Source organism: Anolis carolinensis, chromosome 5, assembly GCF_035594765.1.
Source record: "Anolis carolinensis isolate JA03-04 chromosome 5, rAnoCar3.1.pri, whole genome shotgun sequence".
Lineage (NCBI taxonomy): Eukaryota > Metazoa > Chordata > Lepidosauria > Squamata > Dactyloidae > Anolis > Anolis carolinensis.
This window is the reverse complement of record NC_085845.1, coordinates 104,738,502-104,752,852: the sequence shown is the minus strand read 5'-3', so window position 1 is coordinate 104,752,852 and position 14,351 is coordinate 104,738,502. Positions and strand designations below refer to the sequence as shown.

The window sequence follows — 14,351 nt, the reverse complement described above, 5'->3', positions numbered from 1 at the left end:
AATCAAGGTCTCTTCCCACAAACCCCTGCAGTATGTTCAGTTGGTCAAGGGGGTTCTGTATGCCAAGTTAGTTCCAGGTCCATCGTTGGTGGGGTTCAGAGTGCTCTTAGATTGCAGATGAACTATTCATAAATCATGAATAAATCATGGGGAATTTCCCAAATCTCCCTCTCTAATATGTTCAGTTGCTGATCAATTCCTCTGCTTGCTGTGTACCATAGAAAATAATAATAAAGGGTTAAGGAAGAGGCAGTGGGTGGGGCCTTGCAAATTCCTCACTAATGGAGAGAGACTGGGATGCCTGTGGTAGAGGAGAAACAGAAAATCTAGAAGGAAATTGTCCCCAAATGAAAGCCTTCACTTAGGTGGTGGACGATATAGTGTTTGTGGAGGACATTTGCAGGGCTCTTGGACATGTTTGTGGTGCTCACTATAACCTGCAATGTCATTTGAGGAAGAGCCATTGTTATCTCCTGAGTAGTGGGAGCTATAGCTATTTGTGGAAGTGGGAGCTTATCTTACTTACATAGACACTCCTGCCACATACACACATTCAGATTTTCACTTTTATTATGTGTATAGATTATTTACTTTATTTATGGGTTGCTGTGAGTTTTTCGGACTGTATAGCCATGTGCCAGTAGGATTCTTTCCTAACGTTTCACCTACATCTGTGGCTGGTATCTTCAGGGGCTCCATCTTCAGAGAACCTCTGAAGATGCCAGCCACAGATGCAGATGAAATTTTAGGAGACAATTCTGTCGGAACAAGACCATACAGCCTGAAAAACGCACAGCAACCCAGTGATTCCAGTCATGAAAGCCTTTTACAATACTTTATTTATACCCCGCCTTTCTCCCCCATGGGGACTCAATCAACAAATGGTTGGTTGCCATCACAACTAACACTAAGCTAAGTAGCACAAGTGCTGAGAAACCCTGATTGTGAATAGCAAAGATTACAAAGAGGCAAGAATACTAATGCATGTTATAGAGGATTGGCTTTTAAAAATATAGTATTTAGAGGATTTTTCAAATTGCCAAAAATTTCAGAGGCTTTGGTTTCTGCTGCCACCAAAAATATGGAGGATTCGAACTCGCTATCTCCACTAATGCTTTATTCAGGAGCCTCTTCTATGTGAGGATATTGAGAGAGTCACGCTAGACACTTTATGTGAGGAAAAACAAGAAGTTGTTGTTTATTTGTATTTGTGCAGTAAAAAGCATAGTGGTTTTATTAACATTGAACTATAAAGATGCAGAGCGGTTTCAGTAACAAGTTAGGCTTTCTCTTATAAAGATGGTTTTATAACTTGGATTCTGTGTAAATATGTTCCTTCACCAAGGAAACACAAACAGGACAATTTAAACTTTTAAATCCACTTCTCCTGGGATTTAACACTAACACTCTAAACTCTAGAGTTACAATATAGTTCTCAGCCCTTCCTTTCCTGAAGGCATTTAACTATATTCCTCAAAGAGACTTCCTTTTCAAAACACAGTTCCCAAAACTCTATCTCTATCTTCACATTTCAAACTCTAACCCCCAACTGAAAAAAAGAATTCTTTGGCTGCCTAGCTCTAACTGTCACTTTGGCTCCGCCCATCGCCAGTTGCTAAGCAACTTCTTGTTTTGCATCAGCCAATCCGACTGGACTGACAGTAATGGCTGCCTGATCGCTCCTCCCCCTTGCTCTGCTGAGCTTTTGCAAGCAAGGCCTGCAAAATGGCCACTCACCAGCCCTTCAAGGTAGGACACTCACCAACCCTGTAAGGTAGACAAGATCCGTTACGCAGGTCAAGGCCAGTGAGCATTAATGGGCAGTGTATGATGTATGAAGTGCATCAGTATATGTTGCACACTGGTGTGTCAATGTGTATCAGTGAACAATGTACACTTGTGTGCGTTAGGCAGTTTGCTGGCTCTGCTATGTAACAGAAACCTTCTATTCAAGATGAATCTTATGAAATTACTCAGTTCTAAGTCTTGCATACACTTATGAAGACATATGACCTGGACAGGATTCCAGCCAGAGGTTTCAGGTACAGCTAAAGTGATAGTCACCTTATTTGGATTTGCCCTTGGCTGCTCCAATCTACTGTGACTGCTCTTCTGTAATGTGCTTGTTCTTGCACTTACTAAATCTGCCCTAATAGCAAGACCTTGCTTCACTTCTGCCAAACCGGCGTTCCAAAAAAAGACGAGCCCCTCTGGTCCCATCAAACAGTCTGTCCAAAGGTCAAGCTTAGCTTGTGGTATTTTAGAAATTATATATAGTGAGAATTTTTGTTCTCAGAGAGTAATGTCACCCACCAACCCACAGGCAACGGATAGAGAGAGAAATAGTGCATCATGAGCCATTTATCTTATGATTCCTGCTTATGCTTTTTTGGTGCTTTACTTTTGTGTATGTCTGGAACTTTGAACTTTCTCTCCTGTCAATTTGTGTTGGCCCTATGAATTTCATAGGGTTTTATTAGGTAATAGTTCATCAAATATGGCTTTGCCCATTTTTTCTTCTGTTCACTTCTGTTCTTTTTGTCCACTGCAATCGGTGGTCTCCCATCCTAGTACTAACCAGGGCTGACCATGCTTGGCCGCCGGGATTAAAGGAAATATGATGCCTTCATAGGGTATTAAGTCCAGCTTGACTTTGAATTAGGTAAAGGTAAAGGTTTTCCCCTGACATCAAGTCTAGTCATGTCTGACTCTGGGGATTGGTGCTCATCTCCATTTCTAAGCCAAAGAGCCAGTGTTGTTCATAGACACTTCCAAGGTCATGTGGCCGGCATGATTACATGGAACGCCATTACCTTCCTGCCAGAGCGGTACCTATTGATCTACTCACATTCGCATGTTTTCAAACTGATAAATTGGCAGAAGCTGGGGCTAACAGCAGGAACTCACCCCCTCCCCAGATTCAAACCACCAGCAAGTTCAGCAGCTCAGTGGTTTAACCCGCTGCAGCAATTATGACTTTGAATTACAGTAGAGTCTCACTTATCCAACATTCACTTATCCAACATTCTGGATTATCCAACGCAGTCTGCCTTTTAGTAGTCAATGTTTTTGTAGTCAATTTTTCAATACATTGTGATGTTTTGGTGCTGAATTCATAAATACAGTAATTACTACATAACATTACTGCGTATTGTACTATTTTTTCTGTCAAATTTGTTGTAAAACATGATGTTTTTGTGCTTAATTTGTAAAATCATATTCTGATTTGATATTTAATAGGCATTTCTTTCATTCCTCCTTATTATCCAACACATTCGCTTATCCAACGTTCTGCCAGCCTGTTTATGTTGGATAAGTGAGACTCTACTATACCTATAAATAAATCACACACAAACATTAAAGACATTGTTGCATTAGATATCAATTGGTATCATTTTAGTTAGATATCTTATCCACATGGTTGACTAAGCCCCTAGAATATTTTGGGAAATTCTAAAAAAAAAAAATTTTCCTTATTAATAAATGTATGTCAAGACATTGTGCTTATTCATTAAGCAAAATATTCTCCAAAGTAATTCTTTTGAATATGATGATGACTACCATTACCATTTTCTTCTGTGAACTAAATGGATCATGTGGATATTGAGGTTTTTCCATAAGCAAAAACATTAATATTTTTGCGCTGTGAGTTTTTTGGACTATACAGCCGTGTTTCAGAAGCATTCTCTCTTGATGTTTTGCCCACATTTATGAGAGGCATCTTCAAAGGTCGTTAGGTCTGTTGGAAACTAGGCAAGTGGGGTCTATATATCTGTGGAAGGTCCAGGGTGGGAGAAAGAACTCTTGTTTGTTTGAGGCAAGTGTGGCTATTGCAGTTGGCCACCTTGATTAGCATTTAATGACCTTTGAATGCGATTTCCTGCTTCTTGGTAGGGGGTTGGACTAGATGGCCCGTGAGGTCTCTTCCGACTCTATGATTCTATGATTCTGCTTCAAAGCCTGGCTGCTTCCTGCCTGGGGAAATCATAGAATTATAGAATCATAGAATAGTAGAGTTGGAAGAGACCTCATGGGCCATCCAGTCCAACCCCCTGCAAGAAGCAGGAAATCGCATTCAAAGCACCCCCAACAGATGGCCATCCAGCCTCTGCTTAAAAGCCTCCAAAGAAGGAGCCTCCACCACAGCCCGGGGCAGAGAGTTCCACTGCCGAACAGCTCTCGCAGTGAGGACTTTCTTCCTGATGTTCAGGTGGAATCTCCTTTCCAGTAGTTTGAAGCCATTGTTCCGCATCCTAGTCTGCAGGGCAGCAGAAAACAAGTTTGCTCCCTCCTCCCTATGACTTCCCTTCACGTATTTGTACGTGGCTATCATGTCTCCTCTCAGCCTTCTCTTCTGCAGGCTAAACATGCCCAGCTCTTTAAGCCTCTCCTCATAGGGCTTGTTCGCCAGACCCTTGATCATTTTAGTTGCCCTCCTCTGGATGCTTTCCAGCTTGTCAACATCTCCCTTCAATTGTGGTGCCCAGAACTGGACACAGTGTGATTCCAGGTGTGGTCTGACCAAGGCAGAATAGAGAGGGAGCATGACTTCCCTGGATCTAGACGCTATTCCCCTATTTATGCAGGCCAGAATCTCATTGGCTTTTTTAGCAGCCACAACACATTGTAGGCTCATGTTTCACTTGCTGTCCACGAGGACTCCAAGATCTTTTTCACACATACTGTTGTCGAGCCAGGCGTCCCTCATTCTGTATCTTTGCATTTGATTTTTGCTGCCGAAGTGAAGTATCTTGCATTTGTCCCTATTGAACTTCATTTTGTTAGTTTCGGCCCATCTCTCTAGTCTGTAGAGATCATTTTGAATTCTGCTCCTGTCTTCTGGAGTGTTAGCTATCCCTCCCAATTTGGTGTCGTCTGCAAACTTGATGATCGTGCCTTCTAACCCTTCGTCTAAGTCGTTAATAAAGATGTTGAACAGAACCGGGCCCAGGACGGAGCCCTGCGGCACTCCACTCATGACTTCTTTCCAAGATGAAGAAGACGCATTGGTGAGCACCCTTTGGGTTTGTTCGCTTAGCCAATTACAGATCCACCTAACCGTAGTTTTGTCTAGCCCACATTTTACTAGTTTGTTTGCCAGAAGGTTGTGGGAAACTTTGTCGAAGGCCTTACTGAAATCCAGGTACGCGACATCCACAGCGTTCCCTGTATCGACCCAACTCGTAACTCTATCGAAAAAAGAGATCAGATTAGTCTGGCATGACTTGTTTTTGGTAAATCCGTTTTGGCTATTAGCAATGACCACATTTGTTTCTAAATGTTCCCAGACCACTTCCTTAATGATCTTTTCCAGAATCTAGCCTGGTATCCTTTGTTGGGAGGTTTAGTTGGCCCCGATTGTTTCCTGTCTGGGAAGTACTGCAGACTAATTCAGCCAGAGAAGTCAGCCATAGCAGAGCATTTGATGAACCAACCTGGACACGGAATATTATTTGAGAATGCTAGGCCATTCTAACAACCACCATATCAGACTACCCAGAGAAGCCATTGAAATCCACAACCATGTGGACAATTTCAATAAAAAGGAGGAAACCATGAAACTGAACAAAATCTGGCTACCAGTATTTTAAAAAACTCTAAAATCAGTACAGTAAATAAAGAACAACACTCTGAAAACAGGAGAATTCCAGGCATGAAACATCAAGGGCCAGCTAACACCTCCCAACAAAGGACCCCCCAGGCAGGAAGCAGGCTTTGAAGCTGCAGGGCCATTCAGTGCTAATCAAGGTGGCCAACTGCATCATTCACTTGCCTCAAACAGACAAGAGTTCTTTCTCCCATCTAGGATCTTCCACAGATATATAAACCCCACTTGCCTAGTTTCTAACAGACCTCACAACTTCTGAGGATGTCTGCCATAGATGTGGGTGAAACAACAGGAGAGAATGCTTCTGGAACATGGTCATGCAGTTCAGAAAACTCACAGCAACCCAGCCATGAAAGCCTTCAACAACAACATTAATATTTTTGGTAACCTATGCAAGTCTCAGTTATTTATAAAGATGTTTCAGTGAATAAGTGCTTTTCATTTTAATGTACATACAATTGTGTGTAATGGCTGTTAAAGATGAAGAGAACAGTAAACATTTTTAAAATATTCTATTTGTATTTTTTATGGTTTGATGGTTTAGGCTTAAAACTTCAACTAAAGATTCTTACTATTTTTAGTGTGACTCCCTTTCCTCAAAGTACTAGGTTGTTTTCTTTATTTTGGTTAGGTCAGTAAGGAAAAAGAGTGTACAGCTGAGTATAGTCAGTCCAGCAGATGGGTTAGATGCATTTATGAATTTATCTTGACACTGTTATAAGAACTGCAGGATAGCTTTCTAGTGATACTTTTGTTAATCATTGTCAAAGAAGAATGTGTTTGCACTGTAAAATGCATGCATAGAGCCTTTGGGATTGAATGATTACGTCCGGATCATTTTATTGAACGGAAGATGTCGTTTGGCAGGTGATGAGTTAATATCACCTATCCTTATAATCTACATTGTAAAGGTTGTAAGATATAACAAGAACTCAAATTGCTGTGGCAACAATCACGGCTTGGTTTTAACAAAAAAGAAAAGAAATACTACTGAAGTAGCAGGGTGGGTGGCTATAGGTGGGTGTAAAACTCATAAAGGGAATGACTATAAACATTTTTCCCATTTTTCTAGGATATGATGTGCTCAATTCCTCTTTACCACTTAGCAAAACAGAAGTTTTGTTGAAAAATTTTAATGGAGGAAAAGTTATCCTGAAAGTTATCCTATTCTTCTTGCAATCTATTCTTCCAAATCAACAAAGAATGCCTCCAGGCAGGAAGCAGCCAGGCTTCGATGCTACAAGGCCATTCAGTGCTAATCAAGGTGGCCAATTGCAACATTCACACTTGCCTCCAACAAACAAGAGTTTTTTCTCCCACCCTGGACTTTCCACAGATATATAAACCCAACTTGTCTAGTTCCTAACAGACCTCACAACCTCTGAGGATGTCTGCCTTAGATGTGGGTGAAACATCAGGAGAGAACGCTTCTGAAACATGGTTATACAGCCTGGAAAACTCATGGCATTTTGAAGAGTGACAGTAGAAACAGCTCATCTTTTAAACTCTTTTTGCATTGTTAAAAGGCTTGTGAAAACTCCTATCATTTTTTGCTGCCCAAAGACACAGTATTTGGATCTCTTTCCAATTATAGAGGTGTGATAGAGGGCCCAAATGTCAGGCCACATTTTCACCTTAGAACAGTGGTTCCCAACCTGTGGTCCATGGACCACCAGTGGTCCGCAAGAACTAAAGTATGGTCCGCGGCTTGACCGTTACTACTATGGAGAATAACACAGCCTAACCAAAAAAAAAATTCTTTGTGTCTTCATTTTTAGGCCTGTTTCTAGGTGCTGATTCAGAAAATTGCATTAGATAGACCACATCAGCTCTAGATGATTAAATATGGATTTTTATGGGTGAGCAGATGGCGGCTATTGGATGACATATGTTCTGTATCAGAAACTGGAGCTGATGTGGTCTGTCCAATACAATTTTTTGAATCAGCGCCCCAAATAAAAAAACCAAATCTAAAGTTGACCAAAAACTGATCCAGAATCCTTTTGGTACTAATGTTGGATAGTGGTCCCTGGTCAAAAAAAGGTTGGGAACCGTTGCCTTAAAAGTACTAGTCACACTGATGTATTATAGTGCTATTCTGGGTTAAGCGGACAGGGAAACATCAACCAGTAGCCTCTGCAAGGAACACTGTTATCACAAATATCACTAATAATTCATGAAAAGGCAAGGAAGAGGAATTCCTATCACCATTAAAGTCAGCGTGACTCTTGAAAAAATGGTAAAAGGTACTTTATTTTTTATACCTGTAGATAGGATGCTAAATTGGAGCTCTTCATTTCGGCCCCCATTCAAAGAGCTTATATGGATTAAACATGATTTGGGTGTTCTGTAGATTCATACAATTCTGGAGCCATTCCCTTGCTTTTTAATTGTCTTATTTAATTGCCTCATTAATTTTCATCTAATGGATTTATGTTTTGTTAGTCACTCAATGCCCTTTTGATGGTGAAATATACGCAAGATACTTTCACAGCTTGAGCTCCAACTCCTCGTAAAATATTTTAGTGACAGAAACTAGAGATGGTGAGCCAAAATAAGAGATATGGTTTTTCTGATGAGGAAGGCATTTAAAAAAAAATGAATTCCTGACTTCTTTTTTGCAGGTGGGATCCCATTTGTCCTAACCGGGGAGTTCTTCCAACAGTCTCAAAGGCCAGCTGCATTTATGATTGCTGGAATAATCAACTGGCTCTCCAACTTTATAGTTGGGCTTGTTTTCCCTTTCATTCAGGTACGAGTTCTGAATTATATAAGCTATATGAATGCTAAAATAGTAAAAACAGAAAATGGTGAAATAACGTACGCAATGACATGAATTGATATGTATTAATTGACAGCGCTGCATTTTAACTGTAAACACACTTAGATTACAATGAATCTCCACATAAGGTGAATTAAAGTGTTCAAATTTATTAAACAGAATTAAGTTCCACTATGAAAAGGCAAATTTTCTACTTTGAATATAGAACTTAGAATTAACTTATTTTGTAGATTCCTCTTTTTTCTAGTGATTACACTGTGCTTTCTAGATTCCCAAAGTAATATTGAAATCTAAAATGTTCTTTAATGAATTAGCTTGCTATCATTAACTGGGCATTCACATAGAGTAAAACACAAAAGCCTGCTGCCTCAGGAAAATAAGTAGAATTGGAAGAAATAGCTAATATGCTTCTCTAGTTAGGAAGACTTGTGTGACTTCTTGGGAAGACAAAGATAGAAGGGAGAGAGAAGGAACACAGGTTAGATAAATGAGGTTGTGGAACAGAACAGCCAAGACTGGGAAAGAAGGGGGGAAAGGATTGTCAAGGATGCTGTCTAGTGTAATTTTCTAATATTATTTGGGACAGAATGCAGTGAACATCTTTACTGAATCCATTTAGTGGACTTATTTATTTATCATGCCAGAAGTGAAATGAGAATACAGTTATAATGTATAGAAAAATCACAAATAAAGTTAAAAACTTGACATTATACTAAATTTTCCTTGACCAGAAGCTGGCCACTTGGAGTGCCTCTGGTGTTGCTGTGAGAAGATCCTCCATTGTGCATGTGGCAGGGCTCAGACTGCATTATAATAAGTGGTCTGTGATTTTCTCTTCTCCATACTCGCATGTCGTGGACTCCAGTTTGTAGCCCCATTTCTTAAGGTTAGCTCTGCATCTCGTGGTGCCAGAGCGCAGACTGTTCACCGCCTTCCAAGTTGCCCTGTCTTCTGTGTGCTCAGGAGAGAGTTTCTCATCTGATATCAACCACTGATTGAGGTTTCTCATCTGGTACCTGCCACTTTGGACTCTTGTTTGCTGAGGTGTTCCTGCAAGTATCTCTGTAGATCTTAGGAAGCTATTTCTTGATTTAAGTCATTGGCATGCTGACTGGTGTCTGAACAGAGGATGGGCCGGAGATGTCAATACCTTGGTCCTTTCATTATAGGCTGCTACTTCCCAATGGAGGTGGTGCAATACCGGCTAAACAGTATAATTTCTCCAGCGATGTTGGGCGTAGACATCCCATGATAATGCGGCATGTTTCATTGTGTGATTTTAACTGTTTTTATTTTCAATGTTTTAATCTGTTTTTATTTGGGATGTTTTAAATGCTATAAGTTGATCATTTTTAACACTATGTGTATTGTTTGTATATTATGTTGTAAACTGCTTTGGTTCCCCTAGGGGAGGAAGGCAGTATATAAATGATGTAAATAAATAAATAAATAAATAAAAGCCACATCCACTGATTTAACGTGGTGAGATGTATTCCACTCTGGGCATGTGTTTTCAGCAGTAGAGTAGCAAAGCACAAGGGCAGATGTGTTCACTGTTGTGATCCCCAGGTTGTGCCAGTCAGGTTTCATATGATATTATTTCTAGCACCCACTTTTTGCTTGATATTCAAGCAGTGTTTCTTGTAAGTCAGAGCATGGTCCAGAGTAACTCCCAGGTATTTTGGTGATTTAGTGGATAACTAAGTGGAAAGTTTTCCTTAAACATATTCCCAATTTCTTTCTTTTATTACTTCCTTTTATTTTTAATCCATCCTTCCTTCTTATTCAAGAACCTCTCAATATATTAACCCAAGTTGTATTCAGTATGTCCTTCAGAAGAGAAGGAGAAATATAACCAAGCCTTTTCTCCCATGTCCTTGTTTCCACTAATGTGGTACTTCATGCAAACAAATACCTAGTCTTCCAGTTTATGCTAGGATGACAGCTGATCTAATGAAGCCTGACAGCACATTCCAGGGACTCTCAGGTCTCAGGAAATGGTGAATATTACATTTCCTTAGTATCCTTAAAGGTATATATGCCCGGGGAGAAAATCATGTTATCCATTTTATAACGGTAGCACTATTCTTAGAGGAAAGACTGGTTTGACCCTGATACGTGTGGGCAGCAAAGAAACTAACTGAATAAAAAACTAAGATTCTCAGAGATGTCCGTTCTAAAGAAAATGTTTAGAAATTTGGTTTGTAATAGGCTTCCATCGTTACCTGGCAAAGTGAGATCAGTATTTCAGTAGTAGATATCCTTACTCAGTTGACATGTGGTAAAGGAAATGTCACCATGAACAAACTGTGAGAAACACTGTTTCCCCAACAAAATGTGAGATAGGCTCAATCTATTATACTGACATTACAACATGAATACCAGCAAGGGCTTCTGTTCTGTAGTCTGCTGAGTATACTGGATGATGCACAATTCAAAGGAGGGTATTTCTCATTGTTTAATATGTCTGATAAGCAAGTGACAAGGTAACCTTCTTCCTAGTTTAGAAAGAAAAGCATTAAGCAGTTAATAGCAGTAGGTAAAGGTAAAGGTTTTCCCCTGACATTGTCTAGTTGTGTCTGACTCTAAGAGGTTGATGCTCATCTCCATTTCTAAGTCGAAGAGCCAGCATTGTCCGTAGACACCTCTAAGGTCATGTGGCCGGCATGACTACATGAAGTGCTGTTACCTTCCTGCCGGAGTGGTATCTATTGATCTATTGATTTGCATGTTTTCGAACTGCTAGGTTGGCAGAAGCTGGGGTTAATAGCAGGAGCTCACCCTGCTCCCCAGATTCAAACCGCCGACCTTTCAGTCAGCAAGTTCAGCAGATCAGCAGTTTAGCCCGCTGCATCACCCAGGGCTATTTATATTCCTTATATTCCCAATAGCAGAAAGAAACTGCCTAACAGTAGAAATGGATTGTTAATACAAGATAACATCCAGAGTTAAAATGCACCTCACACTCTCAGTGGATATTTGGGAATATTTCAAGGCAACAAAATGCTGATTTTTTTTGCAGAAACTGTCCCAGCGGCATGGGTGGGAGGGCTCTAAATTTGGTGAAAATGTTCTCTGCACACCTGCAAAGTACATGTAGTGGGGCATATGGAGCCTGTAGGGCACGCTTTGCCCACTTCTATTTTGCTTGCATTAAACAATTTCCATGATTCTAGATACCCAGCAGAAAGTGAACCTTGACTTTCCTTCGCACAATGTTTGAAATGGTTCTTGAGTTAATCACTTTCTGTATAATTTAAAGTTAAACTCACTTAAAAAGCCTTTCTTTCATAAAGTTGGTCCTTGGATGGTTTACTCTTAACACAAGTGTACAGAGTAATCTTTCAGAAATACTTCTGCACCTTCTTAACCTACAATATAGTTAAAAGAATGTGCATTAAGGCTGAATCTTATATTGATTTTATTAATTTAATTCAATTTATGGGTATCACTGCTTCTACGTGGTAGAAGGGGCCACGGTGGCACAGTGGTTAAACCATTAGCTTTAGGAAATTTGCTGACCAAAGGATTGGTAGTTCAAAGCCACGAGTCTGGGTGAACTTCTGGCTGGGTGAACAGCCCTAGCTTCTGCCTGCCTAACAGTTCAAAAGCATATAATGCAAGTAGATCAATAGGTACCACTTCAGCAAGGGGGTTAAAGGGCGCCCCATGCAGACATGCTGGCAACAATTGAAGAAAGTCTGGACAACAGGCTCCTTGCCAAGGAAAAAATAGAACAAGAGCACCTCCCCTTGGCCGGAGTTGAGCCTCGCCTCCAGACACAAGAGATGGAAAGGGGAAGGCCTTTACATCTGTCTGTGTATTGTATGTCATTATTCAGTGTGTTAAACATATGTAAAACTGTAATCCGCTCTGAGCCCCTCCAGGAAGATAAAGTGCAATACAAATAAAGTGTATTATTAGTATTATTACACATATATTCAAAGGGCGTATCTTTTGCTGGAGGGATAATACTATTAGAGGGGATAATACTACCATTGGCCATGCCAACTAAAGCTGATGGAAGTTGCTCTCCAGATGCATCTAAAGAGACAGAAGTCCTACATTCCTGTAATACATTGTTATATCTCAAATTGAGGTCTATTTCTATGATGGATAATGTGGTACATTTTCTGTTTCGTTTGTGTTTTTCAGGAAGGTTTGCAGTCCTACTGTTTCCTTGTGTTTGCTGCTGTCTGTACTGCTGGAGCCATTTACCTTTTTTTCATCTTACCCGAGACCAAAAACAAGACTCTTGCTGAAATCAACCAGGCATTTACCAAGAAAAAAATTCCACTGGAAACTCGTGAAATGGATCAATTTGAAGCCCAGAAAAAACCGCACGGAGAGCAAGAACACAATTTTTCTTCTACACTAGAGAATGGAGAAGTCAAAAATCGAATTGTCTAAAATCCAATTTTTAAAATGTTTTTTCCATCATATAATTTGATATTGTTATCATCAGTGTGGTTGCAAGGGAAACTGTTGGGACTGAATTTGACCAGGGTGGGTATATTATAAGATGAACAGTGACATATAATTCTAGCCCTCAGATATGCTGCTCAATGATTTATTTTTATATTTTTGCAAATTTCAAATGGATCATTACTCGAGGTGGATAAGGAGGAAATGGTCTGGCCAATTCAGCATTTCAAAGGGGATTTTGAAACCATATATTGTCTGGTAGGAATGCCATCTCACTTCCACAATGCCCCACACTCATATTTTCTTGGAGTTTATCACTGAAATCCTTCATTACTCCTATGGCTGGGCTTGCTATCCCAGCCCAATCGACTTTCTACTTTTGGAGCAAGAAAAGACCGGATTTCCCTCTTCACCCAAAACTTGGCTTTCTTCATCTCATTGGGGTTCACGGGAGAAACCTTGTCTGTAACCAACAACTTTGTATGTTGCAAGCAATCCAGTTCAAGGAAGAACGTGCCTTTTGAACAGACCTATCCAGTGGGTTGGACCACTGTAACTCTCACAGAAGATGCTTTGCATTTCTGGAACCCTGACTGCCATGTGCTTCTATTGTGAGCAAAGTGACTTATTCTGAGCTGATGCTGCACAAACGGATGAAGAACTCTTTATATCCTTGGATTTTAGTTTTCCAGGAATTTAAGGAGGAACTATTCAACACCGCATGAATCATATATAGTACAGATTTCTCAGATTCAAAGTTCATCTGCAAGAATTTTTTTTAAAAAAATCTCAGGGTTTACCAGATTTTTATCCATTCCTCTTCAAATTAAATCAGGTCAAATGAAATGAAATCAACTATGTTTTAGGAATTTATTTATTTTTTAAAGCAAATCTGAATCAAATTATTTCTTCTTTATGTTTCAGAATATTTTCATGTAGTGGCAGCTATTTTGTAAATATAATTAAGATATTCTTTATGCATTTTGAAATTCGACCACAGACATAATGTGGCATGTACTTCAGAATGAGGCAGGGCAGTTTTCTGAATGCAAGCCTTTTATGGCTTGAGTACCATTTGTTTGGTCAGTGACTGTTTCTGAACTAAAGTGCTGGTTTACATCATTTTCAAGTGGTTTAGTTAATTAATTTGAATGAATCAGTAAAAGTTAAATATCCAAGAAGTCCAGCATTTCAGAATCAAGATGCTCTCCTGGAGCATTCCAGTGCAGTAAATGCTCAGCCTGCTGCTAGCCATAAATAGGATTGATCTTGTAGGGGTACATCTACACTGGAGAATCAATGCAGTTTGAAACTGGTTTAATTGTCTTTTTTTATCATGTCAGAAGTGACTTAAGAACATACTGCAAGTCACTTCTGGTGTGAGAGAATTGGCTGTCTACAGAGACGTTGCCCAGGGGATGCCCGAATGTGTTACCATCCTGCTGGGGGGGGGGGGGGCTTCCACCAGCTAGAGCTGACAGATGGGAGTTCATCCCATCTCGCGGATTCGAACTCAGCAACCCAAACTTCAGGTCA

At 40.1% G+C, this 14,351-nt stretch overlaps 1 protein-coding gene across 3 annotated transcripts in view; it reads left to right on the top strand.

Moving 5' to 3' along the window:
* Nucleotides 1-13,695, top strand: part of slc2a9 (solute carrier family 2 member 9) — a 108,518-nt gene extending 94,823 nt beyond the window's left edge. For all 3 annotated transcript variants that reach the window (XM_008115897.3, XM_008115896.3, XM_008115898.3), the window contains 2 exons: nt 8,233-8,360; nt 12,546-13,695. In XM_008115897.3, the coding sequence (XP_008114104.2) occupies nt 8,233-8,360; nt 12,546-12,800 (383 nt within the window). In that variant the 3' untranslated portion in view covers nt 12,801-13,695. The remainder of the gene's footprint in view (nt 1-8,232; nt 8,361-12,545) is intronic.
* Nucleotides 13,696-14,351: the final 656 nt, after the last annotated feature.